We start from the raw sequence: 26064 nt of genomic DNA, 5'->3' as shown, positions 1-26064 counted from the left end.
TATACTCTACAATCAAGTACACTTCATCCCAAGGACACAGGGATGTTTCATCATATGCAAATCAATTAATGTGATACACCATATAACACAAATTGATTAATGCGATACACCACATAAACAAATTAAAAATAAGAATCATATGATCATATCAATAGATGCAGAAAAAGCCTGCAACAAGATATAGCATCCATTTATGACCAAAACACTTTAATAAAATCGGTATAGAAAGGAAGTACCTTAACATAATAAAGGCCATATATGACAGACCCTCAACCAACAATATACTTATTGGTATAAAACTAAAAACCTTTCCTCTAAGATCAGGAACAAGGCAAGGCTGTCCACTATCGTCATTGTTATTCGATATAACATTGGAGGTCCTAGTGAGTGCACTCACTAGGACCTCCAATGTTATATCGGAGGATTGGACTTAAACAGGATTTTATGAATTTGACCTCAAAGGCAAGGGAAGTAAAAGCAAAAATAAATGAATGGGACTACATCAAACTAAAAGATATAAAAGGCATCCAAACAGAAAACAAAGAAGTCAAACTGTCACTATTTGCAGATGACATGATTCTCTATGTAGAAAACCCTATAGACTCCATAAGAGCAGTACTAGAAACATTAAACAAATAGAGTAGTCTCTGAATACAAAATTGACGTTCAAAGATCCATAGTGTACCTATATTCTAATAATGAAGCAGCAGAAAAAGAAGTGAAAAATTAATTCCTTTTGCAATTGCAACGAAAAGAATAAAATACCTAGGAATAATTTTAACAAAACATGTGAAGGACCTATATAATAAAAACTATAAGACCCTGTTAAAAGAAATCGAAGAAGATACAAAGAAATGGAAAGATATTCCGTGTTCTTGGACTGGAAGAATCAACATAGTTAAAATGACCATATTACGTAAAGCATTATACAGATTTAATGTAATCCCCACAAAAATCTCATCAGTATTTTTTAAAGGAATAGAACAAAAAATCATCAGCTTTGTATGAAAGCACAAAAGACCCCAAATTGCCAAAGCCATCCTGAGAAAAAAGAAAGAGGCTGGAGGTATCACTCTGCCTGACTTCAAATTATACTATAAAGTGACAGTAATCAAAATGGCATGGTATTGGTAGAAAAACAGACACATGGACCAGTGGAACAAAATCGAGAGTCCAGAAGTAAACCCATACTTATATGGGCAAATAATTTTTGAAAAAAAAAAAAAAGCCAAACACATGTACAGTGGAGAAAGGAAAGCCTCTTCAATAGATGGTGCTGGAAAAACTAGAAAGCCACCTGCAACAGAATGAAACTAGACTGTTGTCTATCACCACACACATAAATTAACTCCAAATGGATTAAGGGCCTGAATATAAGACTGGAATCAATAAAATGCATAGAAGAAAACATAGGAACTAAACTCAAGAACCTTGGACTTAAAGAGTATTTTATGAATTTGACCTCAAAGGCAAGGGACGTAAAAGCAAAAATAAATGAATGGGACTACAGCAAAAGAACCGTAAACAAGGTAAAGAGACAACCATCCAAATGGGAAAATATATTCACAAGCAACGCCTCTGATAAGGGCCTAGTATCCAAAATATACAAAGAACTCATATGACTCAATAACAACAAAAAAACAAACGATCCAATCAAAAAATGGGCAGAGGACCAGAACAGACACTTCTCCCTAGAGGACATACAAATGGCCAACAAATATATGAAAAGATGCTCAACATTGCTAGCTATTAGGGAAATGCAACTCAAAAGTACAATGAGATACCATCTCACACCTGTTAGAATAACTATAATCAACAGAACAAGTAATAACAAATGTTGGAGAGGATGCAGAGAAAAAGGAACCCTCATACACTGCTGGTGGGACTGTAAATTGGTACAGCCCCTATGGAAAACAGTATAGAGGTTCCTCAAAAAACTAAGACTTGATTTATCATATGATGCAGCAATCCCTCTACTGGGTATTTATCCCAAAGACTTGAAAACCTATATCTGAAAAGATATTTGTTTACCAATGTTCATAGCAGCAGTATTCACAGTGGTCAGGTCATGAAAGCAACCGAAGTGTCCTATGATAGATGATGATTGGCTAAAGAAACTGTGGTACATATATACAATGGACTATTACTCAGCCATAAGAAGAGATGAAATACTGCCATTTGTGACAACCTGGATGGACTTCAAGATATCATGCTAGGCAAAATAGCCCAGACAGAAAAAGCTGAAAATCACATAATATCACTTATAGGTGAGATATAAACCTAAAAGCAACAAATGAATAGGACAGAGACTCATGGACATGGACAATGGACTAGTGGTTACCAGAGGGAAGGGGGTGGGGAAGGAGGAGGCAGGTAGACAGGGTAAAGGGGGTCAAATATAGGGAGTTTGGGGGAGGGTGAAGTGGGTAAAGAAGATCAAACATATGTTAGCTGAAGGAAAGTGGATTCCGGGTGGTAATCACCCAATAGAATATATAGATGTACACCCAAAAATTATTTAATTGTATTAACCAATGTTGCCCCGATAAACTTTTAAAAAATAAAAATAAAATTTAATATGAATTAGTTTATCATGCTTACTTTCTTCCTAATGCTTCTCTCAGATTAACTGCAGTATAAATTATCGGAGGAAATGGGTAGAAAGAAAGATGATTTTTAAGAAAGGAACAGTGGGAAGGGAGAGGGCAGTTGTGGTGGGGCCCTCATTAGGGACTCTGTCCATGAAGGTATAATGTCTGGCAGAAAGAAGGACCAGAAAGTGAAAATGACAAAATGAAATGTCAGAGATGCACTATTCCTAATTCAAAATTGTGTCCAGAGATTATTTTACCCTCTGTTCTTCATTTTTTCCCCTGGCTCTTCAATTACATTATGAGCAATGAAGACTTTTCTAAGAACAGCCAAAAACTAAACCACTATTTAGGCAGGCAGTTTCCCTAAGAAACTGCTTTCCCCGTTACAAATGGCTCACAACCAGCATCCTATGGTCCTCCAAGCAAACCAAGCTCTTCTCTGGGCTGACTTCTTGAGTGTGTTTGCCCTTTGCTCAGAGACCTTCAGCAAACTTCAGCTCATCCTCCAGGTCTGAGTTCAGCTTTTCCCTCCTCTGACAAAACCAGGAAGTTTTAGGCTCTTTCTTCCACGCTCCCGCTGCAACGAATGCATCTTCATTGCTGCCACATGCTTGCCCTCTGCCACTCCACCAGACACTAAGTTCCTCGAGGGTAAACACCTTATCTTTTAAAGGGGATCAGAATATGCCACCCAAAAATATGCTACGTTGACATTAGGATTCTTTTAAGCTGAAGGCAATTCAGAAACAGCAGATACAGGAAAAGCTCTTTGCCTTTCCCCTTCCTGTCTAAAATCAGGGTGTAAATTTTACTTTGTAAAGGAAATAAAAATTTCTACCAGTAAAGATAGATGTCTCCTTCTCCCATATCAGGAAAAGGAGAATGACTTAATCAAGGGATGATTCATCAACGCATATGCACCAAACTTGGCTCTGCATAGCAAATCTTACTAAATAGTCCTTATCTTCCATTACTTACCCCATATATTTACCACTCATAGAAGCCCTAACCATTCTCCTTTCTTGTACATAAAACAAGCATAATAAAATGATATATAAGTCCCTAGATCTAACTGCTGCTTTGGGTCTTCACTTCTTTTCTGTGAAGGCCTCCGTGTGCATGTAAAAATTAAAATATTAAAATCAAATAAATTGTGTATGCTTTTTCTCCTGTTAACCTGTCTTTCGTCAGTTTAATTTTCAGGCTCTAAGCAGTAAACCTTAGAGAAAAGTTCTCCTTCCTTGTACTTTGAAAGTGGCCTTTAGTGCTTATAACATGCACGGCACAAGGCTGATGAATAAACTGGTCATAATCACAAAATGAAGACTACACGGTAAATACCAAATGTCCAGGAGCAGGGCAACACCAGTTGCACGAGGCAGTCATAGCAGACCAGATGTTCAAATTCAGTGATGCAGAAGGTAGACAGCACACAGCAACTCAGGAAACAGCAGTTCAGCTGACAGGAAACACTAGCATGCCATTATATGGGATGAGAACAAACATGTATAATCATTGAGGCTAAAAGTGGGAGTAGGAAGTGGCTACAATGGGCTTTCAGGGGCTGGCAGTAGACAATGACGTCGAATTTGTCCATATAATCAGTGTGATACATATTCAAAAACACTTGAGCTTAACAAGATTAATTTTACAACAAAAAAAAAAGCTATTAGCCAAGGACTACAAACAGGTTGGCTGAGAAACCTGTAAAGCATTAATAACAGCATTCAAAAATAATAAATCATCCCCAAGTGATTAACAAAAAATGTAACCCTCGACTCATCAAAATTCATATTCACAAAATGATGCAGTGAACACTTCCTTGAGGTTGACAACAATTCAAAGAAGGCAGAGAAATGGAAAGAGTATAGAGAGTTTATTCAGAATAGCCTACAACCTGTAGAGCCATTTACCCATTTAATGAAAAGTTCAATACATGCAAGAGGTTATGGGAATTCCCTTATTTGTATTCAATTAAAAATGACAGCACAAGAAAATTCATACACGAGAAGCCTATTTTGGTGTAAGAAAAGTATTAACAACTGAGCTAACATTCCTAAAATAAGACCAAGTGTTTTGAAAACTGTAATGTAAGCATCTTTTTCATGAACTCTTCAGATGCCAATATTCCTTAGAATGAAGGCTTGCCCACCAACCCAATACAAGGAAATAAGTTGTTTTCTTACTAAGTGGTTTTCTACTGTTCTAGGCACAAAGTAAGAACTCAAAACTGATTTTGAAATGAGTGAATTAATGACTAATTATGAGCTAGGAGTATGAAGGAATGACATTCAGCAAACACCCACTCAGGAAAAAATTTTCATTTCATCATTTTGTCTTTTTGTATATCAAAAGATGGAGAGAAAAATGAAAATAAAAAATTCCCCAACTCTTGCCATCTTATGAAAAATGTCTGCTTAAAACTCTAGTAAAACAAGTCATGTTTCTCTATGATGTGGGTTGTAACATACCACTCTATTATATTTGCACGTCCTTTATATAAGTTAGCATATAAACTGAAGCTCTGGATAAAGATAGATTGTTAAAAAAACATAAACTTCACATTATATAAGATGGTACCATACAAGATATATATACTGTGTTTTAAATTTAGGTAAGATAGAACCACACAGTATTCCAGAGAGAAAGAGGTGATTTGATTAGCATTTTGACATAAATTGTTTCAGGCCTTTTAATGTCCTTTATAAACCTTTCCTCATATACAGAGGTACGACTTTGTTTATTCTTCATTCTCAAGGCAATTAATGACAATGTTTTTGGCAAATAGCTTTGTCTTTTTAGCTCAGACGGCTTTGCTATTTCTCAAATTTACTTATAAAACCCCATGTGGGTTCTTTAGAAAAAGGCCCAGAAGTATAATAGTTAGTTTCTTACATCTTTTCATTTTTTTTGCTCCTTTCCTTTCCTTAACCTAAATCTTTAATTTATAATCACAGTACACACACAAGAGATGAAATATTTTCCAGATTACTAGAATCTCTTAATTTTGACAGTCAGAAGGTCCTACATTTACCATTTAGGACACTGAGAAGCTAAACTGATCCAGCAAAGGAATTCTGACATGATGTTCTCTTTAGAGCAGCATTTCATTACCTCTCTTTCTCTATAACTTAAGTCAAGGGAAACTTTTTAAAATTTTTAATTAAGTTTATTGGGGTAACAATGGTTAATACTCAAGGGAATACTTTTAATTCTCTCCGTGTACTTCAGAAAATTGTAAAAAGGAAATATGTTCCCAGGTATCAATTTAATTCCACAGATAGAATGGAAAGTACTTAGTAAAAATAATGTGTTAGTTTGCTGAGCAAGACACAACTCACCATTAATTTAGAAATCCCAGTGCTTTCTGTTGTATTTTGAAAGATAAAATGAATTAGATTTACTGTAAACCCTTTGAGAAATAGTAATTTGTTTCTATTAATTCACTGAGTTAATTAAAGGACAATCTGAGAAAATTATAGAAAAGATTCTTCCACATTTCATCTCTCAGAACTAAAATAAAAGTCAGAGTTTAAAGTTGATACTGTAGTCCTTGAAAATGTCTCCCAAATATCTTTTGTTGGAATTTGTGGATTACAGTAGACAGTTTGTGTCACTTTCCTTGTTTTCTTATAGTCATTAGACTCAGTTATGAACAGGTCTCCCCAAGGTGTGCATGTTGATTATTCTGAGCTGAAGGCAATCAAGACCCTGTGGGCTCGGGTGAAACTTCTGCCTCACCATAACTGCCTAGAAGAATCTAAATTGGGGGCCTTGCCCATATTAAGAGTTACCACCACAAATAACTTTTTATGACCTATCTATAGGGCAGAGCAAGAATGTAATTACTGAACATCTGCTCTTACCATTCTGCAATGACCTTCCTCCCCTCTAAGCCTCAAAGTGCCTCACTTCATCTTTAGCTCAGAATGCGTTATATACCTCATTTTACCTTTCTGTCTCTGAACCTTTCGTATATGTGGGGTTTCCATATGTACATATGTAATTAAATTTGGCTACTTTCTCTTGTTTATCTGTTTCATGTTGATTTAACTAGACCAGCCAGAAGAACCTTGAAAGGTAAAGAAAATTTCTTCTCCACCTCCCTCCCCACCAATTATATTTCTCCTGATACCTTCCTGAATTCACAGAACAGGTATACTACTTAACACTGGAATATAGGCCACTTTCACCTAAAGAGTTTCCTTTCCACAACAATGGGATTTGACCTTCTTTGTGTCTAGAAGAATGCTTGGCATATTATAAGTACTTACTTTTTTTTAATGAAATTAATTTATGAATAGATAACTTGCTTTCAATTTTTTCCCCAAAGTCTTTCAAAAAAGGAGGAAAGCAGTGAAAATGTTTAAATTAAATTGTTGTGTATAAGCTGTCAAGACTTTAACTCCTTGGTTTAAAAAAAAAAAAAAAAAAAAAAACACCTCCATGAGCAGAACCAAAAACAGGTGTGTGCATAACCATGCAGAATTCAAGGCAACCAGGCTCTTGACGTCCCTAATATTCACTATTTTCACATTTCCCCTGGTTCTGCCCAGCCAGTATCTCTAATTGGTCAACAGCCTCCTAACTGGTCAATCCAAATCCACACTGGCCCTCTTCCAAGCCATTTCTATATAGCAGGCAAAGTGATTTTTCAGAACAAATCTGATCATGTCACCTCCTGCTTAATAAATACCACCCACCCCCGACTCCACTGCTCACTGCTCTTAGGAGGATTATTTCACACTGGCCTAAATAATCCTATCATCTCTCCAGTATCATTTACCACCACCCACACTCGCTCCGCCTCAGCTCTATCGGCATCCTCCTACCTCTTCAAACCTGACATAATCCCACTGGTCTTGAGCTTCACACATGCTGTTCCCTCTAGTTGAAATCTCTTGCCTCCCCTCTTAGCTCCTACTCAACTTTCAGATCTCAGTTCGTGATATTACGATTTGTAACAAGTGTTTATATTTGGTCATTCAGATTAGAACCTAAATATATTCTTTAGATACATCTGGTCTTCATCCACAGTTCCTGGCTCACAGTTCCCAAACCCCTTGGAATTTCCTAAGTGATAAGAACTACAATGGCGTCTCCAGTTAGGTTAATGAGGTGAATTTTCAACCTCACCACTGGGTAGGGCTTGTTGCCTAGGGAGCCAATCCTGTGGTTACAGGATAGGAACTTTCAGTTCCACTACCTGATTTCTGGGGAGGAGAGAAGGGCTTGAGGTTGAATCCACTGCCAATGGCCAAAGACATAGTCAATTATGACTAGGTAATGAAGCCCCCATTAAAAATTCAAAAGGAACGGTAACTTGTTGTCCAATTTTTTGGAGGGCTTCCACCGTGGGGAACCAGAACACTTCCGTGTGACACTGTGCTGGGCCCCAAGCTCCTGGAGGACAGGAGCTTTGTGTGTTTCTTCATCTGCCTGTTGATTCCTACCCTTTATCAGCCTTTGTAATAAGTCAGTAATCCAGTGAGTAAATGAGTTTTTCTGAGTCTTATGAATTCCAGCAAATTAATCAAACCCGAGGAGGCAGGGTCACAAAACCCTCGATTTATAGCTGGTCAGTCAGAAGCACAGGTTAACAGCTTGGCTTGTGACTAGCATCTAAAGAGGGTGGCCGCAGAGTGGGGCAGTCCTACAGGACTGGGCCCTTTACCTGTGTAATCTGACTTTTTCATGGGCAGATGGTGCCAGACTGAGCTGAAGTCTTAGGTGTCCTGGAGAATTGCTTGTTGTTGTGGGGAAGCCTCCATACACACACACACTGGAGACTATGTCTCCAGAACCTCATTTACTGCTTAGGTACCACTTCCTCACAGAATTCTATGAGCTCCATAATGTGGTGAAACCCAACTTATTATAAAACCTCACAGGAAACTTCTAGAAGAAAACAGGAAAAGTCTTCATGTCCTTGGGTTAGGAAAAGAGTTCTTGGATATGGCAACAAAAGTACAATTCATTAAAAATTTTTTTGATAAAATGTTTTTCATCAAAATTAAAAACTTTTGTACATCGAAATATACAATTAAAAAAATGAAAAACTGCAAACTGGATTAAAATATTTGCAAATCACATATCTGAAAAGAACTTGTATCCAAAATATATATAAAGAATTCTTTAACTTAATAAGACAACTCAATTAAAAATAGGCAAAATGTTTCAATAGCATTTAACCAAAGATATACAAATGGCTAATAAACATATGAAAAGATGCTCAACATCATTAATCAATGAAGAAGAAGTCTAAATCCAAATCACATGAGATACCACTTCACTGCAATGGCTGTATTAAAAAAAGATGGACAATAATAAGTGTTGTCAAGGATGGAGAAAAACTGGAATCCTCATACACTGCTAGTGAAAATGTAAAATGGTAAAGCCACTATGGAAAAAAGTTTGAGAGTTTCTTTAAAAAACTGAATATAAATTTACCATGCCACTCAGTGCTTTCACTCCTAGGAATCTTCCCAAGGGAAATGAAATCATATCCATGCAAAAAATTGCACATGCATGTTTGTAGCAGTATTATACATAATAGACTCAAACTAAAAACAATCCAAAAATCTATCAGCTAGGGTATGAATAAACAAAATGTGGTATATTCCTATAACAGAATACTATTCAGCAATAAAAAAGAACCAAGTACTGATACTTGTTACAACATGAATGAGTCTTAAAAACATTATGCTAAGTGAAATAAGCTAAAAAAGACTACACATATTGTTATGATTCCATTTATATGATATGTCCATAAAAGGAAAATCTATAGAGGCAGGAAGCTGATTAATAGCTGGCTGGGAGCTGGTACTGACTACAAACGGGCAGAAAAGGATCTTTTCGGGCTGATGAAAATGTTCTAAAACTGGATTGTGGTCATGGCTGCCAACTCTATAAACTTACTACAAATCATGGAATTATACACTTAAAATGGATGAATTAATAGCGTATAAGTAATACACCTCAATATAGCTGTTAAAAAATCAAGAAGACAACTCCGTGAGAACATGTGGTTCCTCTACAGCACTTACGCAGAAGTGTCCAGCATACAAGGCACTCAGAGGGGAAATACAGAGCACTTGGCTTCTAAGAGGCAGCCTAACGCAGTAGAAAGCACACAGGCTCTGAAGTCAAGAAGAAAACGTTCAAATACCTGCTTCACCACTCACTAGCTGCGTAATTTTGTCAATTACTTAGAACTGACAAATTCAATAAAATAGGGACAAAAATACTATAGTTACTGTAAGAATAATAATACATGTATTATGTGGCTTATGCCTCCTTCACTCCACTTAAGTGGCTCTTCTCACAGTCACCGAAGGTTTACGTGTTGCCAGATTCAATGGATATATTTAACCTTCACATTACTGAGAAGCTGACAAAGTTGACCACTTTTTCCAATATCTAATTACTCCAAAGCTTGTCAATTCTGTTTCCAAAATACCTCCTGACACCGTTTTTACCTCTATCACCACTGCCTCCATCCTAGTTCCCCTTCCCTGTAATATTTCTAACCGGCCCCTCTGCTTCTACTTAGCCCCTTCCATCGTCTATTTTCCACATAATGAACAAGAAAAACAGTCTGTTTTCCACGTGCCCAAGAAGAGTAATCTCTTCAAATTATAAATTCCCCCTCCCATACACTAGTTAAAATCCTTTGTTGGCCTTCCATTGCAATAAAAATGAAACTGAAACTCTTTGTAACTGCCTGTAGGGCCTTTTGGAATCTGGCTCCTGCCTGTGTCTCCAGCCTCACCACACCTGGCCACACGGCCTGCTTTTCAGTTGCTTCAAACCTACCAAGTTCTTTTTTTCCTTAGAACCTTTTAACATGTTGTTCCTGCTGCTTGAAAATTTCTTTCCCCCTTTATTCATATTGTTTTTCTCCTTCTCATCCTTTAGTTTCGGACTTAACAGTCACTTCCTCCCTCCCTTTTCCACCCCCTTCGCCAATCTAAACTGTATCCCTGTGACAATGACAATTATTACTAGTAAACTGCCCATCTCTTCTGACTACACCAAACTCCATGAGGTATCTCCCGTTACCCCATATATATATCTATACATGTGCATGTATATATATACATATACACTTACATATGTGTGCTGTGAGGGCCCATAACAACTCACGCCAAGATATGCCTCTGAGGTATATACATTGTTTTGAGCTAGAGGTAACTTTAGCCACAGGCTCAAGAGAAACTTCTACCCTCCCAACCCAACTACCTAGAAAGAATTTGAATCAGAGGCCTTGACCATGAGAGATCACCACAGATAACTTCTTCTGACCTACCTGTAGGGAAAAGCAAACTTCTCTTTACTGAAAGTCTGCACTTATCATCCTGCAATAACCTTCTGAAACCTTCAAAGCACATTCCCTCATCCCTAGCTCAGGGTGTCTTATATTCCTCAATTTCCCTTTCTGTCTCTGAACCTCTTGAGCATGTGGGTTCTCTGACGCTCTCATCTATGCGAGGTTCCCATACATATGTATATATTAAGTTTGGTTATTTTCTATTGCTAATCTGTCTCATGTCTATCTCATTAAACCAGCCACAAGATCTTCGAGGGTAGAGCAAAGTTTGTTCCACCTCCACAGTTGGTGCAGTGAGCAGGATAAAGTCACTGGCTACTGCAGATCAGGAGATCCTGGGGCGTCTGACACAGGCCGGCAGAATGTAAGGGTCCTTACCCTGTCGGCGCACCCCCAGGTTTCTGTCTGCAGGATCCAGTGGAAGTGAAAGCAGTCAGAATCTTTCTCTTGCTTCTAAATTTCGATTGAGTGGAGAAAATATTTGTGAAACTAGTTTCTTGGGCTTGAGACTCTTGGTTACTTGGTATAAGGACTCTTGAGTTTTGTTTTTCTGTCTGGTTTCTCTCCTTTCATCTTCCTATGTCCTAAGAGGCTGGCCTTATACGAGAGAATATTTTCTCTCTGGCCTTTACAATTCAGAGCAGGGGTCCCCTGGGCCGGGGACTGGAACCGATCCCTGGCCGCACAACAGGAGGTGAGCACCGGGGGAAAGGGTTAAAGCTTCACCTGTATTTGCAGCCGCTCCCCAACACTAGCATCACTGCCTCAGCTCCACCTCAGATCATCAGGCATTAGATTCTCATAGGAGTACCGGCCCCTGGCACCAAAAAGGTTGAGGAATGCTTATCCAGAGGGTGCATTTGCCAAGGCATACTTTGCTTTCTATCTGGCCATGACAAGATATGACATGTAGCTATACCAATCAATATGGCAAGTATCCCATCACAAACATAAGAAATATGTCTGACAAAAGAGTTACTTTGATAGAATTTTCTATGTCTATCCTGTTCCTCCCAGAGATGGTCTATTATCTCTACCAGTTGGATAATGCATATGCATCTGAACAGGCTGTGGATCCAAGCTTAGGGAACCTTATTCCGTTCAAAGTGGGGAAAGCATGTGATTCCCTGTGTTTTGGAACAACTGTTTAAAGTCAGGGCACCCATCTTTTTTAGGCTAACTCTGGGAATAACTTTCACTCTTCTTTGGGGATGCCTCCTGCAGGCATAGTATTGGTTTGCGTCACCACGGGTTCTACTGAAAAGGTCAGACAATGAACCATTTTAATTGGAAAAATTTCTAAATTAAAGAAAATTTTTTAGAGAGCGCTCATAGTTTATAATACCTGGTCATTAAGGTTCCTTTAAAAAGATGAAAAGGACAGAAATGAGAACAAAAATCAAAGTCCACTCAGACCCCCTTCCTATTTGCCTTTAGACATTTGCTCATATTGTAAAAATCGTAACAAAATCTTGCTTAAAAACAACCTAAAATTTTATGTCCTAAAAACTCAGCTTGGTAACTCCAAAGCTCCAAAATATAGCTGGACAGAAATGTGAGCTGAACTTCATTTATGGCTAGGGTCCTACCATACTGCTGCCAGCTCTCAAGGAAATTATAATCTAAAATTACAATTGCTATTATGAGGAATGTGCCAATTGGGGGGAAAAAAAAAAGGTCTATACAAAACAGAAACCTACAAGGTTAAAACAAGGTTTTAGTACACTACCAAAGGCTGACTGGGCCAAATGGTTGCTTCTTGGCCCCCCAAGATTAAAGGGCCCCAAACAAAGTCTACTCTATTCACCCCTGAGGGGAGAAATTTGAAAGGCTGAAAGATTACAATGAGAAATCTGACCAGCAGTCACTTGGGGCAGCAGTCAGGATGGTTAAATCAAGTTAAAAATTGATAACAGGGCCAGGATCCCTTGACCCCTTTCTGGGGACCCAATAGCTATTATTTACTCAAAAGTGGGTAAAATGGTCAGGGGATAGAAAAGGGCAATTTCCAGGACTTTTTGATGTGGGAATTCAGGAACTGTGGTACTAAAACCCAGTGGTGAAGCCCAGACTTAGGCTATAATTAAAGAATAAAAGACCATGGAAATGTAAAGATAAAATTATGAAAATTGGAATATTGATTGTTTCTTTTATCTGATTGTACTGCATAAATGGACATTGTATCTTACTGGGGAACTGGTACATGGAGGCCGTCGGTGCTTTCTTTTGGCTACCACAGGGAAAGACTCTAGAAGTTAGTAGCTATTGTCCTCTCTTGGGTCCATGGGATGGTTTAATAATGCCAGAAACATTTACTGTTTGTTTTAGCTAAAACTTGAAAAGATATTTGAAAAGATTTAATAACTTTTGGATCAGAAATTTGGCCAAACTGTAAACAGAGCCTGATAGAATTTTTTTTTTTTTTTGAGCCCCCTCCTTAAGCTAAAATAAAACTACATATCCCAAGGGAAAAAAGCAAATTAGAGATTATGATGTTAGGCAGGTAGGTCAACCTATGATGTCACTTAAGTCTCAACACAAATTTTTGAGAGCAACTGTTACCTCACAAATCTTTGTGAAACCAGAAATGCAGCCCTAGAAGCAGTTGAAGCCCACCTATGTTTATTATTCCCAATTCTTAAAAAAAAAAAGAGACTAGGGAGTTTTTGAAAGCGCAAACTACTTTGACAGTTCCAAGGCTACCTCAACAAGGAAGAACAAAAACTTTAAGTGCTTTCTCCACAAATAATTATTTTTAAAAAAGCTTTAGCCATCTATATACAGGTAATCTTAATATATTCTGCCAGAAACACAGTTTGGCTTCAACCGTTCCTTTGCATTATCTTATCCTATGGTAGCATTTTTAAAATGAAGGCGAAGTGGTTTTTGCTCATATCTGTATGTTCAGGTGTTCTGTGGTATTTTCTACCTCCAGATGGTATAGTTGATTTATAAAAAAGGAGATCTATTAAATTGGCTTAAACAAACAAATGCTTATATGAGTGAGAAGTCTCAAAAATATAACAGAAACCCAAATGCTTTTCAGAATCATGTAATCTGGGAAAATATCTGATGTCAAAGCTGGTTTGAGTTTGATTTGATTAAACAGGCATATCTTCAGAATAATCAGCATTAAATAATACCTTTATTATACTTGGGTTAATTAGTCAAATAAGTTCATGTTATCTCTGTTGCAAAATTTGTCAGCATTTTCTTAGAAAAGTAACTTGGTTTGAAATTTTCATAAGTAATCTAACCTCAATTGTTATGAACAAGTAAATTAAATAAATGTATGTAGGATAAAAGACTTCTTTTTAGATGAACTCTTTAGTGATAATTATATTGTTAAAAATGGTTTCCTAAATCTCTTTGGTAACTTGAGACTTTAAAGTTTGGCTAGATAAATTAAATGACAGATATTCATGGAATGTCTTGACCATTTCTAAATAAGATAATGAAATGTTTATTACTGAACATCGGTTTATCTACTTTTGCTTGTTATAGAGGAACTAAAGATATTTGGGTCCATTATTAAACATGTCTTGTGCCACATTAAAAAAAATGTGCTATGAAGAAATATCTTTCTATAATTTATTAAATGTGTTCATTAATGCTAAAGAATATTGGTGTAACACTTAACAATTGCTTACTTATTAGTTTTCACTAGAAGGTTAAGAAGTCTAATATATGTCATTAAAGCCACAAGGATTAAAGCTAATAGGGAAAAGAACAGTGTACACAAGGAAAACAGGATATGTTTAGGCTTAAAAAAAGGTATGTGACATAGAGATGTATTTTTGTTAAGGGAAGTGAAATCATTTTGTCCTGATTACTTCTGAATGGGTGTGAGAACAACTGCGTGTAGTAAAAGCAACACAAAGTTGTAGAAAGTTTATAAAAAAGGAATCTTAAGAAAGGAAATTTTATGTGTGGTCAAGCTGAGTAAGACTGAAATTTAATCAAGTGAGTAAGAATTTAAATATCAAAAGTAAGCTGATACAAAATTAGAGTTTGGTTTTCTCTCTCTGCTAATAAGGACTATTGGTCTACTGGTGTATGAAAAGGTCTTCTGCTTAGCAAAGATTCTGTGTTTTAGCAAAATAATATTGTTTTATTTTGTCTTAATCAGGTCCTTGATATCTTAAGTAAACCACCTCAATAGTAAGGATGAAGTTTTGCTAACCATTATGTAAACTTCTGTATTTTTCTTTGAAACCTTCTATTGCTACTTTAGTAAAATGGGTAATTACGTATTGCTTCATAATGGTCTATGATCCTATTAAGTCAAATGTCCAAACCTCTTGATATATTTTGACGAATTTCCCCAAATTTGAAGTATAAGTATAGTCTTCATCTGAATAACTTTGAGGTATCCTAAAAGGGCCATTTGAACACCTCGCAAGATTTGTTTCTCTCCTTTACAAAAGAGAAATATTAAACTAATTAGGCTATTTTGGCATATTGAAATTACATGGGAAACACTGTCAAATAAATAACACTGAGACTTCTTTATGTTGCATTTGTATATGTTATAAATGTTCCAGAAATAAATGTGAAATTACTGGAATTCTGAGCTGTCCTGACATAAGATGTCTGTCATCGAAATTGAGGGACACACTAAAATGACTGAACCTGAGTATCAGATTATGACATATGTAGATGAAGTCCACTCTGTTTTTGCAAAAACGACTCCTCAATGGACTTTTGCCATCCTGATGTTCTTGTAACATGGCAACAGTCTGTTCCTGAATCAGAGAAATTCTGATGGGTAAACAATGACTGTAAACTAAATGAATAGTCAGGCCTATGGGAAACCCAAGATGGCTGCTTGTTTCTTTCTGGCTCCCTGGCAAATTTTTTTTTCCAGTTTTTGCATTCCTTCTTCCACCACAGCACATTTAAACTAGACTTCATTCAACTGTCCCTCAGTTTGTGTTATCAATATGTTCTTGTTGTTGTACATACGTTTTATTGGATGAGTTGTAACCTTCCCCTGAAAGAAGGCTGATGCCCTTACAATGGCAAAGAAACTGTAAGAAAATGTGTTTCTAACACAATATTTAAGGGGAGCAAAATATGCCACCCCAAAATGTGCCTCTTTGACATGTGAATATTTTAAGTTGAAGCCAATCAAGACCCAAACAGACTGAGGAAAAACTTTTACCTCATTATTAACTTCCTAAAACAATTTAGATAGGATGCCTGGCCCAGAAAGAGAACTACTGTCAAAGATAACTTTATCTGGAAGACTTACCTACATGGCAGGGGCAAACTTCTGGTTACCAAATAGTCTGCTTTTCTTATCTTCCTGTGACTTCTCCTCCTCCCCTTTGAAGTCCCACGCCCTATCCCATATTCCTTAGCTCAGTATGATATATAAGCCTCAACTGTATGACTGACTTTACGATTCATATTTTTATGGGCTTTGGCATACACAAAATTAAATTTACTTTTCTCCTGTCAATCTGATCTATGTTAATTTAATCATTAGACCAACCAAAGACCCTGGAAGATAAGAAATAAAAGTTTTCCCACCTCTACAACATGAAAATAAGAAATATTTCAAAACCATATTCTTAGTCAAGTAGAAAATAGTGAACTAGCTATTATGGAAATACAACATATGGCTTAGCATCTATTTCACTCATTAATCCAGAAACCTAGCATCACATCCTTCTCTCTTAATGATATTAAGGAATTATCATTATTATATCATTTTAGATACTGTGATTATGTTTTAAAAAATCTTATTTTTTAGAGGTATACATCGAGATACTTACAGAAGAAATGATATCACATGCGGAACTTGCTTTAAAACAATGGAGTGAGGGCAGGAGTAGGAAGGAGGAGAGATGAAACAAGGCTGGCCATGTGCTGATTGTTGAAAATGAGTGATAGGGGCATGGAGCTTTTTTTTCAACAGATGATTTTATTTATTTATTTATTTATTTATTTATTTATTTATTTATTTATTTATTTATTTATTTATGCATGCATGCATGCATGCATGCCTATAGCACCCAGTCTTTCCAGGTGGTCTTCCATCCAAGTACTAACCAGGCCCAACCCTATGTTGCTTCCATGATCAGACGAGATCAGGCGTGTTCACGGTGGCATGGCCACAGACCAGGGAGTTTTATTATATTCTGTTTTTGTACATGTTTGAAAACTTCTCTAACAAAAAGGGAAGGAGAAGCATAATTTTTTAACTGCCTATTTGATCAAAAAAATATTTCAGCTTGTCATAGTTCATATTTATTTAAAGAACTGTCAATCTAAATTAAAAGATTTAAAAAATATATTACCTGTCACATTAAATCTCATCATAATCTCTTAAAAGATTAAATCACTGATCTGTGAAGAATTCCCCGTTTCTCTCTTTCTTTTAATTTCATTGTAATCACTGCTCCACTGGTTTTAACAGCTATGTGGGATCTTTTTCAAGATATTTGTATACTCACATGTCAAGTGTACAGTTCCACAGGTATAGTGACATGCAACTGTAAGGAAGCATGATAACCTTTCCTCCCAGCAATCTTCCACATTTGGGAGGCCCGCACTATAATTCTGAACAAGCCCACCCCATAGCCTACTGCTTGCTCAATGTCTCTAAACTTCTTTACTTTTATACTTTTTTAACAGTAACTTTGTTTGAACTCAAATTTTCTGACTTCAGAGTAATAAATGCTAATGAGTTAATTCTAATATCTGAATTTCTACACAAATTCTCGAACTTCATATGTAAAACATTTTCATAAAGAATTATACCCAATTAATATTTGAGTATACTTAAAGAATGTAGGGAGCTTAAAGCTATAAACACCAATTCCTTACAATGGTATTATGTGTGACAATCTGATACACACACACAAAGGCTTACTAGGCATTTTATTTTAAGGGAATTATTATTTTTTCTTTTTTAACTTTTGACCCCCTTTACCTATTTTTCCCAGCACTTCCCCATGCTCACCTCTGACTACCACCAATCTGTTCTCTGTATCTATAACCTTGGTTTCTTTTAAAAAAAAAAAATTCTACATATAAGAGATATGTGGTATTTGTCTTTCCTCTGTCTGACTTATTTCACTTAACATAATGCCCTCAAGGACCATCCATGTTGCCGTAATGACAAAATTTCATTCTTTTTTAGGGCTGAATAATTTTCCATTGTATATACCACAATTTCTTTATCCATTAATCCATAGATGAACACTTAGGTTGTTTCCATATCTTGGCTACGGTAAATAATGCTGCAATGAACATAGGGGGACAGACATCTTTTTGAGGTAATATTTTCGTTTTCTTTGAATAAATACCCAGAAGTGGAATTTCTGGGATTCTGGATCATATGTTGTTTTTTTTGTTTGTTTTTTGTTGTTTGTTTTTTGTTTTTTTTTTTAAGAACCTCCTTACTGTTTTCCATATTGGCTATTCCAATTTACATTCTCACCAACAGTACTCAATGGCCCTTTTCTCCACTTCATTACTGACACCTCTGTTATTTGTCTTTTTGATAATAGCCATTCTAACAGGGTGAGATACTATCTCATTTTGGTTTTGATTTGCATTGTAATTAGTTTCTATTCATGTCAAGTGACAATGGTTTTCCATTTAAAAGAGGATTTTAAAATACATTTTTGAAATGAATTGATTTAAAGAAAATCTATGAAAAACAGCAGATTATATATGGATATGACAAAACTGTAAAAGTAACGCTGAAATGACATGTTTAAGAAACACTGCTGTAAGGATTAGGGAGCTACTTCAAGGTTTAATGATATGGTCAGATATGAATTTTTAGATAGATAACTTTGAGAATGTTTTGGAAGACTGAGTTAAAAGAGAGTCAAAGCCATAAAACATGGAGACAGGATACTGTCATAGCACTCCAGTGATTTAAAGAACATTTATTGAGTGCTGTGCCCATCACTGTTCTAGACGCACTGGATACAGCACAGAAAAGCCAGGTAAATGTATGCCAGTTTTGCACATTAGACTATATATATTTATGATCTATATTAAATACACATATTTATGATATATATTATAAATAAAATCAGGTAAAGGGAGAGAGAGGATGACATGCAATGTAAAATGTGGATACCTTTGAGAAGGCAGCAGGAAGGAATGAGCCAGGCCACTATCTGGAGGAAGAGGAATGCAGGCAGAGGGAAGAGATGCCCGTGGTCATGGTGGAGGATTCTGGGCCTTCTGGAGGAAGAAATGGAGGAGCCAGGAAGAGAGTGAGAGGAGACAGGGTCAGAAGGGAGCAAAGTGCTGGTTTATGAAGGACCTTGCAGGCTATGACATGGACATGGACAGTATTCTAAGTGTGATGGGAAGACACAGAGTGCGCTAAGTGTGCGGAGGGTGACAGTAGAAGCAGACGCTCATTGATGAGGCCACTGCGGCTGTCAAAATGAGAATTTATGGCTGCCTGGACTACAGCACAGGAGAAGAGACAGTAAATAAGAAGAGACAGTTATTCGGGACCTAGTTTGAAAATACAGCTGACTTGATTTACTGATTAATTGGATGTGATGAGCTGTGACAGCAAGAGAATTACACAGCATTTTATTTTTTTGTTGTTTGTTTTTACCTAAGCTCTGCGATGAATGGTGGTGTCAGTTAATTAAATTGAAAAGACTGAGGGCCAGAAAGGCAGGAGGATGAGGCTTAAGATTTCAGGGTTTGATGTGTTGTATTTAAGATATTTGTAAGCAAAGTCACAGAGATCTTGAGTTGAGAGTTGGATATACAAATATAGAGTTTAGGGAAGAGGCCAGGATAGGAGCTGTTTAATCCGGGAGTCATTAGCCTCAGAAGGTATTTAAAGCTTTGGGACCAGATGAAACCTCCGAAGAAAAAAGGCCCAAGGATAGAGCCCAGAGGCACTTCACCATCTTGGATGGAGGAAGGAAGGGGGACGTGTAGAAAGAATGATGAGGCAAAGAAGACTAATAATAAGAACAGAGAACTATGGGAAAAATCAGAATAATGCTGGGAATATCTGGCAGAGAGGTAAAAACTGATTATGCAGGGAGAGAGGAGGAAACTGGCGGACTAAAGTCCAGAAGCAGGAGAGAACAGATGGGATGCAGTACAAAAGGAAAGGGTAGTTTTAGAACAAGGACAGTCCCACGGTATCAGGGAGGAAGCCAGAGAATAAGCAGGCACAGGCAGCAGGGAGTTAGTGGAAAGAATACTTTCATGTTCTCTTCTGATTGCTTCTATTTCCTCAGCGAAATCAGAAGAAAACAGTTAAGAATGAGGAATAGGAATGAAGAATAGGAATGTTAGCTGTTTGAGGAGAGGAGGAGAAGTTAAATGCAACAGGACTACCAGTGTGTGCTCTAGGCATTCTAGTGAATTGCAGACAAAATTCAAAGTGAGACCTGAGAGAAAGTTTGTTTTTTTGTTTGTTTTCCAGCTTCATTCAGCTGCTCAGCTTCAGGTACCATGCAGGCAGAGTGTTTAATTTAACCAACTAAATTTTGCCAGCAAAAGAGGTAGAGAACTGCAAAGGATTATTCCAAAGCATGTACTAGAAAAATAAATTACTTACATAGCAAAAATTTGAGCACTCACTGTATGCTGCACATCAAAATAAGTTCTAGATTAATTAGAGAAAACTCAGAAAATAAAAATTAAGCTAGAAAAAAAACTGGAAGAAATCACAAGTTAACATTTATTTCTTAGGATTAGGACAGAACTTTTTAGACATAAAAGCAATAGAGGATATTATTAAAAATACTCATTTGAATAACAAAAATATTAAACTTCTATAATTAAAAAAGCAAACAAAATTAATAGGCAAATAACCAGTCAAGAAAAATATCTACAATAAATATGACAATGTTTTGATACCCTTACTACATACAACCTCATTCAAATCAATACGTATACTAAAATTCCACCTTAAAGTGCCCAGAGGCATGAACAAAACAGTTCACAACAAAAAGCTAATGAATCGAATTTCACCTCACAAGTACACCTCAAACCATAATCAAATAGTTTTATAATATCAATAAAGACAAAAAAATTCTAAAGTGAGGGTATGTGAAATAGATATAATCACATATCCTGCTAATGAAAAGTATTAACTGGTATACCTTTTCTAAAAAGCTAATGGTCAATACAATCCAAGAACCTTAAAAATATAATACCCTTAGACCCTAAGAAAACAGTAGGAAAACAGTATTTTTCAAAAATTCATTAATAGCATGAGGCAATACTCATAATATGAAAAAACAAGGAATAAAATTGTTTATATGCTATTCCAGCCTTGGATGATATGTGTCTATACGTATGTATGTATATTCCAAAAATGTTTGAGATTATTTCTGACTGTGATTCCATTTTTTTTCTTGGTAGCTTTTGTATTTTCATAGTTGCCTACAATGGGAACACATTGCTTCTATGGTCATTTTTAAAAAGAAAGATTAGGGGTACTTCCATGTGAAAAAAGACCTGGGCACTGTGGTTAAACATGAACCATGAGATAACTGGGTGAAAAAGTGACTAAAAAGCTATGGTACTGGTCACCATTTCTGGAGTACTACAGAGTCAAACACGATTTTCTATAAGGAGTATTGAACGAGAGTTGTGTCCAGACAAGAGTGACCAGGAGTATAAAGCATCTCCAACCAGATATTATGAAAAACAAGGTTGAGGAAACTAAGACCCTGAAATTTAGGAAGGTAATGGAGAGGTAAGTACTCTTCAACAAACTGGATAAACATACTTCAGAATTGGCCAAAAAGGGATTCTACGTAGGATAGGATGCTAGATTAGATGATTAAAGGTTTTTTTCTAAGATATGATTCTAAAAGTAGAAAAAGGGGACAGTGTCTGAAATTCTTTCAAAACTGCTATGCAAAAATCAGTATCTGAAATAGAAAAGACTGTGTTTTAAGAATAGTCAGATTTCATGTCAGATTCAGGCAGTGTGGGGAAGGCAGTGTTATAGTCTTTCTTTCAGTCTTGTTTTGACCCTTGACTCACATACCAAATTCAGAGGAATCTTTCCTGAGTTCTGTAACATGAATTAAGTTTGTATTTTTTAACACTGGTGTTTGGTTTGTTATTTGTCTTTAAAACAGTGAGGTATAACTGAAAGAAAGCTATACAGCAAGACCTCTAAGCAGTTAAAATGGAACTAAAGATGAAATCTGAACAACCTCCCCAGCTACTTAAATTTAAATTCAAATTTATCTGCTACAGAAAACGAATAGGAAAAAGGCACTAGATGTAAATGCAATACATCAAGAAAACTATAGGAACAGAAAATTAGTCTAAATCTTGTTTGTTTGTTTACTTTTCAACACTTCACAGGAATCATTGTGGCAAAGTGAGAAAAAAAGTTTTGAAGGCAGACATTCATCAGTTTAAATCCCTACTCAAATGCTCCCTGGCTGGGTGACTTCTTTAACCTGTTTGGGTCTCAATTTTCTCTTCTCACAAGGTTACTGATACCAGTTGAGATGTTGTGGTGCTAACTATGATATGCAAAGCTTACTTCTAGCATATTGTGGATGCTTAGTAAGTAGTAATTACCCTCTTTTCTCTTATAATTTTAATAAAAATAACCTAATTATACTCATAACCCTGTACAATATAGTGGTACCACTGGTATTCTGCACTATGCTCATTTTACTAAATGGGAAAAAAAAATCTTGATGGCAATTTCGCATATTCAAATATTGTTTATATTTTGATTGCATCATTGAAATTACTGTGACAATTCTTATTACACATATTTTTACTTTCAATTAAAAATAAATGTAACTGGAACTGATGAGTTATCCTCACACAGTACATTTCTGACTATTCGATTCCATCTTATCTACAACTACTGTAATTCTTTCATAAGTTTTCAAAATTAGAGACTTGAAAGTGAATAGCATATTAGTTAAGTTCCCTAAACTAATCTTTGTTGCCTTATACAAATACTTTAAATAGATATTTAAAAGAATAGAAAGGTGAATTAAACATCTCAGTATCCTTCCAATATTTCTTTAGTTCCTTCCCTTATCTTAAGGTAAATGATGTTTTATTTCTCAGTTATCATCAAATAAACCATATTTCATACATATAATTTTATTTGTGGTAATGGGCATATCTCTACAAGGAAAGCCAGATGAATATTTAAGTAGAACAGAGTAGTTTAGGGCTCGGCTGGCCACTTGACTTCTCTCTTGCTCTAAAAGTCTTTAGAAATCATCAAGCCAATATTACTCTTTGGAGAAGGCACTAACTTCACCACTTGCCTGAAACAGTTCAATCAGCAGAGCTACAACATCCCATGGGTTATTTTGCAGCACAAACCTCCAAAAAACAGACCAAACCAAGAAGCTCCAACAGATAAAAATCAACAGATAATTCAACAGAATTCAACAGATAAAAATCTCTGAGCCTGACAGGTAAAATTTTCATTGAATATTCATTCCTTTTTGTGGTACTGGAATTTAATTTTCTGAAAGGTATAATTTTTGCTGTCAAATTTATACAATGTTCCTGCAAAGAGGTAATGAAACAGAACAGCTGTATTTATTCATGATAGCAAACATATATGATACACAACAAAAAAGTTGTCCCAATATACTTCTAAAATACTCCATTGCTATAATTATTGATTATATAGTAATATATATAATTATAAGAAAGCATAGAAAGGTAACATTTTAGGATCACGACCCTAATCTCAAGGCTCTCCTATTGTGTTAATATCGCAACAAGCTGTTAGAATTCCAATTCTCCTTCAATATAAATCCTCATCTTGACAGAGTTCTAGGACATGCCATAATATTACATCTTATGACAGGGAATTAGAATAAAGAATTGACCAGGTTTTAAAATAAACTGACTTAGAACCAAAATTAAAAGACAGGATATAAATATTTCTGCACTACATGACATAGATACTAACTTTGTTTAAACACCAAGTTCTATGATATAAACCAGCTTTTTAAAAAAGAATATACATGTATACATATTGACATGGAAAAAAAAGAAGAGCAGATACTTAAAAAAATCTTGCCAGTATTCACCAACAAATCAAGATTTTCAAGGAGTAATATCTTAAAGGAATAATTAAAAACTTTTATATTTAATACCAGATTATACTATATTCAAATCTTTACTATTAGAACCACAACATTAACACAGCATGACTGAGAGAAAAGAAAATGTAATGTACTATACATTCCTTAAAAATAAACATTAAAGTTCCCACTTCCTCCATTCTTACCAGTTTACTCCTGAACACTTAATAAATAATGAACAAGAAGGTGGTAATACCTCAAGTTAGAATTTCATTCCCTTAATGCTCCAGTGTTATAATGAATTCCTGAGCCATCACTTTGCTTCAGTTAATATGTCTATGTACACTTAAAAAGCTTGAAGGGTTTTGCTCTACTATACATGAGATGAGAACATGAGAGAGAAAGAGAAAGAAGAAACTTTCTCTTTAATTCAATTTTGAGGTACCTTATTCTAATTTGTGATCTCAAAAGCAGAATGATCGTGATAGAATAAGGTTAAGGATAACATGCACTTCTTTCATTTTTTTCCTTTGAAAACAAATGGGCTTCTATTCTATCCTGATAGGGCATGATATATAACCTGTCATAACACCTTAAAGGTATAATATGGAGTTTTTAAAAATGTGATAATTATTTAAAATTATTCTTGTTATCTCCATAGATAGAATAATAAATTACTTAACAAAAAATAAGCCACCAACTAATTTTTAAGGCATAATTTTTGCAGTTAATTTCACAAGTTCAATATCCTTGTATATATATTTATTAAAATGCCACATATAGACATCACTACAACCATGGCCTCTAGCCAACAGGTGATAAGGGTGCACTGAAGTTCTGTACAATTACAAAAAGAATATATGTTTTTTAATCTGTAAGAAGTATTATGATATTTTCAAAATCGACTTGGAAAATCAGCCATTTTAGATGAACCTATATGGTAGCATGGAATGAATTTTAATTTTACACTGTTATTGAATAGAACTCACATATTTAACTATATTAACTGCTTCTCAGAAAATAAACATACTAGCAGCAAGGGATGCTGAATTAATTTTATGGAGCTGCACCACAGAGTTGCACTCATTATTCTAAGTGCTGGCAATACTTTCTCGTTATTTTATATTATCTTCTAATATAAATGCTGCCTCATAAACATGACTGTCTGGGGAATTTCACCTAATGGATGATAAGACACAATATTATTAAAAGCAAAAGTCCTAGGTTTCCATGCAACATTTTTTACTTGTTTTGGGTATTAACTTAGCAATTATTATTTCTTGGTAACATATAGAAACAAATAATGATCTCATTAAAATGTACTGCTTGTAGGTTCAAATCAAATTGAAATTTCATTTCAGCTTTTTAATAATATATCATCTGCATACCATGCAAATACTGCAATGTACCCAACCATGGAGGTAAAAATTTTAAAGAAAAGCAGTGAAGAAAAAACATAAAGTTCCACCTACAGGCATTCCTCTGTCTATTTTCCTTGAGTCCTGGAGATGACATGGATATGAGAACTGAACAAGAAAACAGAAGCTCAGTGCTGGTCAGGTGGAACCTCCAGTTATCAGGCAGCTCCCCTGATGTGCATCTTCTGGGATATAGAACAAAGGAAGTGAGGCTGAGGCCAGAAGCAGGTTTTTCCAGATAAACTGTATTAAGCCTGTTAGTTTTCTGCGGATGGCTTAAACAGACAAATATCAGAATCTAGTGCCTCTATAAAAGCCAAATGCAAGCTCTCAGGGCTCTGGTGTGCAAAGATGTATGCACAGATCTGGGGCTGTACCAAATGCTGTTCAAACTGGGGGGAGGGCTGAAAATATACCAAATCCATCTGAATTTGTCATGTAGGCACAAAGATGCATTAGTAACATACCAAAAGAGAAAATAAACCTTGCTGTCTAAAAGTAATAAAATAAAGATTAAGAATATAATTCATTTCTAAACACATAAGATATCTTTAAATGTCCCCCTATTTCATTTTTAACATAGCTTTAGCCTACAGGTTCCTTCAAATTTAGCAACATTAACCGGTGGCTTAGAATGTCCTATATATTTTTAATAAGTATCTTAAATCATCACAATTCCA

At 35.8% G+C, this 26064-nt stretch overlaps 1 protein-coding gene across 3 annotated transcripts in view; it reads right to left on the bottom strand.

Annotated features, from left to right (window-relative positions):
* DTNBP1 (dystrobrevin binding protein 1) overlaps positions 1–26064 on the bottom strand; it is a 125412-nt gene that overhangs the window by 30232 nt on the left and 69116 nt on the right. The window contains exon 7 of one of the 3 annotated variants that reach the window (XM_016130060.2): positions 25439–25569. The exons of the other annotated variants lie outside the window; for them this stretch is intronic. Coding sequence (XP_015985546.2) covers positions 25439–25569 — 131 coding nt within the window. The remainder of the gene's footprint in view (positions 1–25438; positions 25570–26064) is intronic. 3 annotated transcript variants of the gene reach the window in all.

This window comes from Rousettus aegyptiacus, unplaced genomic scaffold (assembly GCF_014176215.1).
Source record: "Rousettus aegyptiacus isolate mRouAeg1 unplaced genomic scaffold, mRouAeg1.p scaffold_m13_p_1, whole genome shotgun sequence".
Classification (NCBI taxonomy): domain Eukaryota; kingdom Metazoa; phylum Chordata; class Mammalia; order Chiroptera; family Pteropodidae; genus Rousettus; species Rousettus aegyptiacus.
The sequence above is the reverse complement of the archived record's forward strand: the minus strand, read 5'-3'. Positions and strand labels throughout refer to the sequence as shown.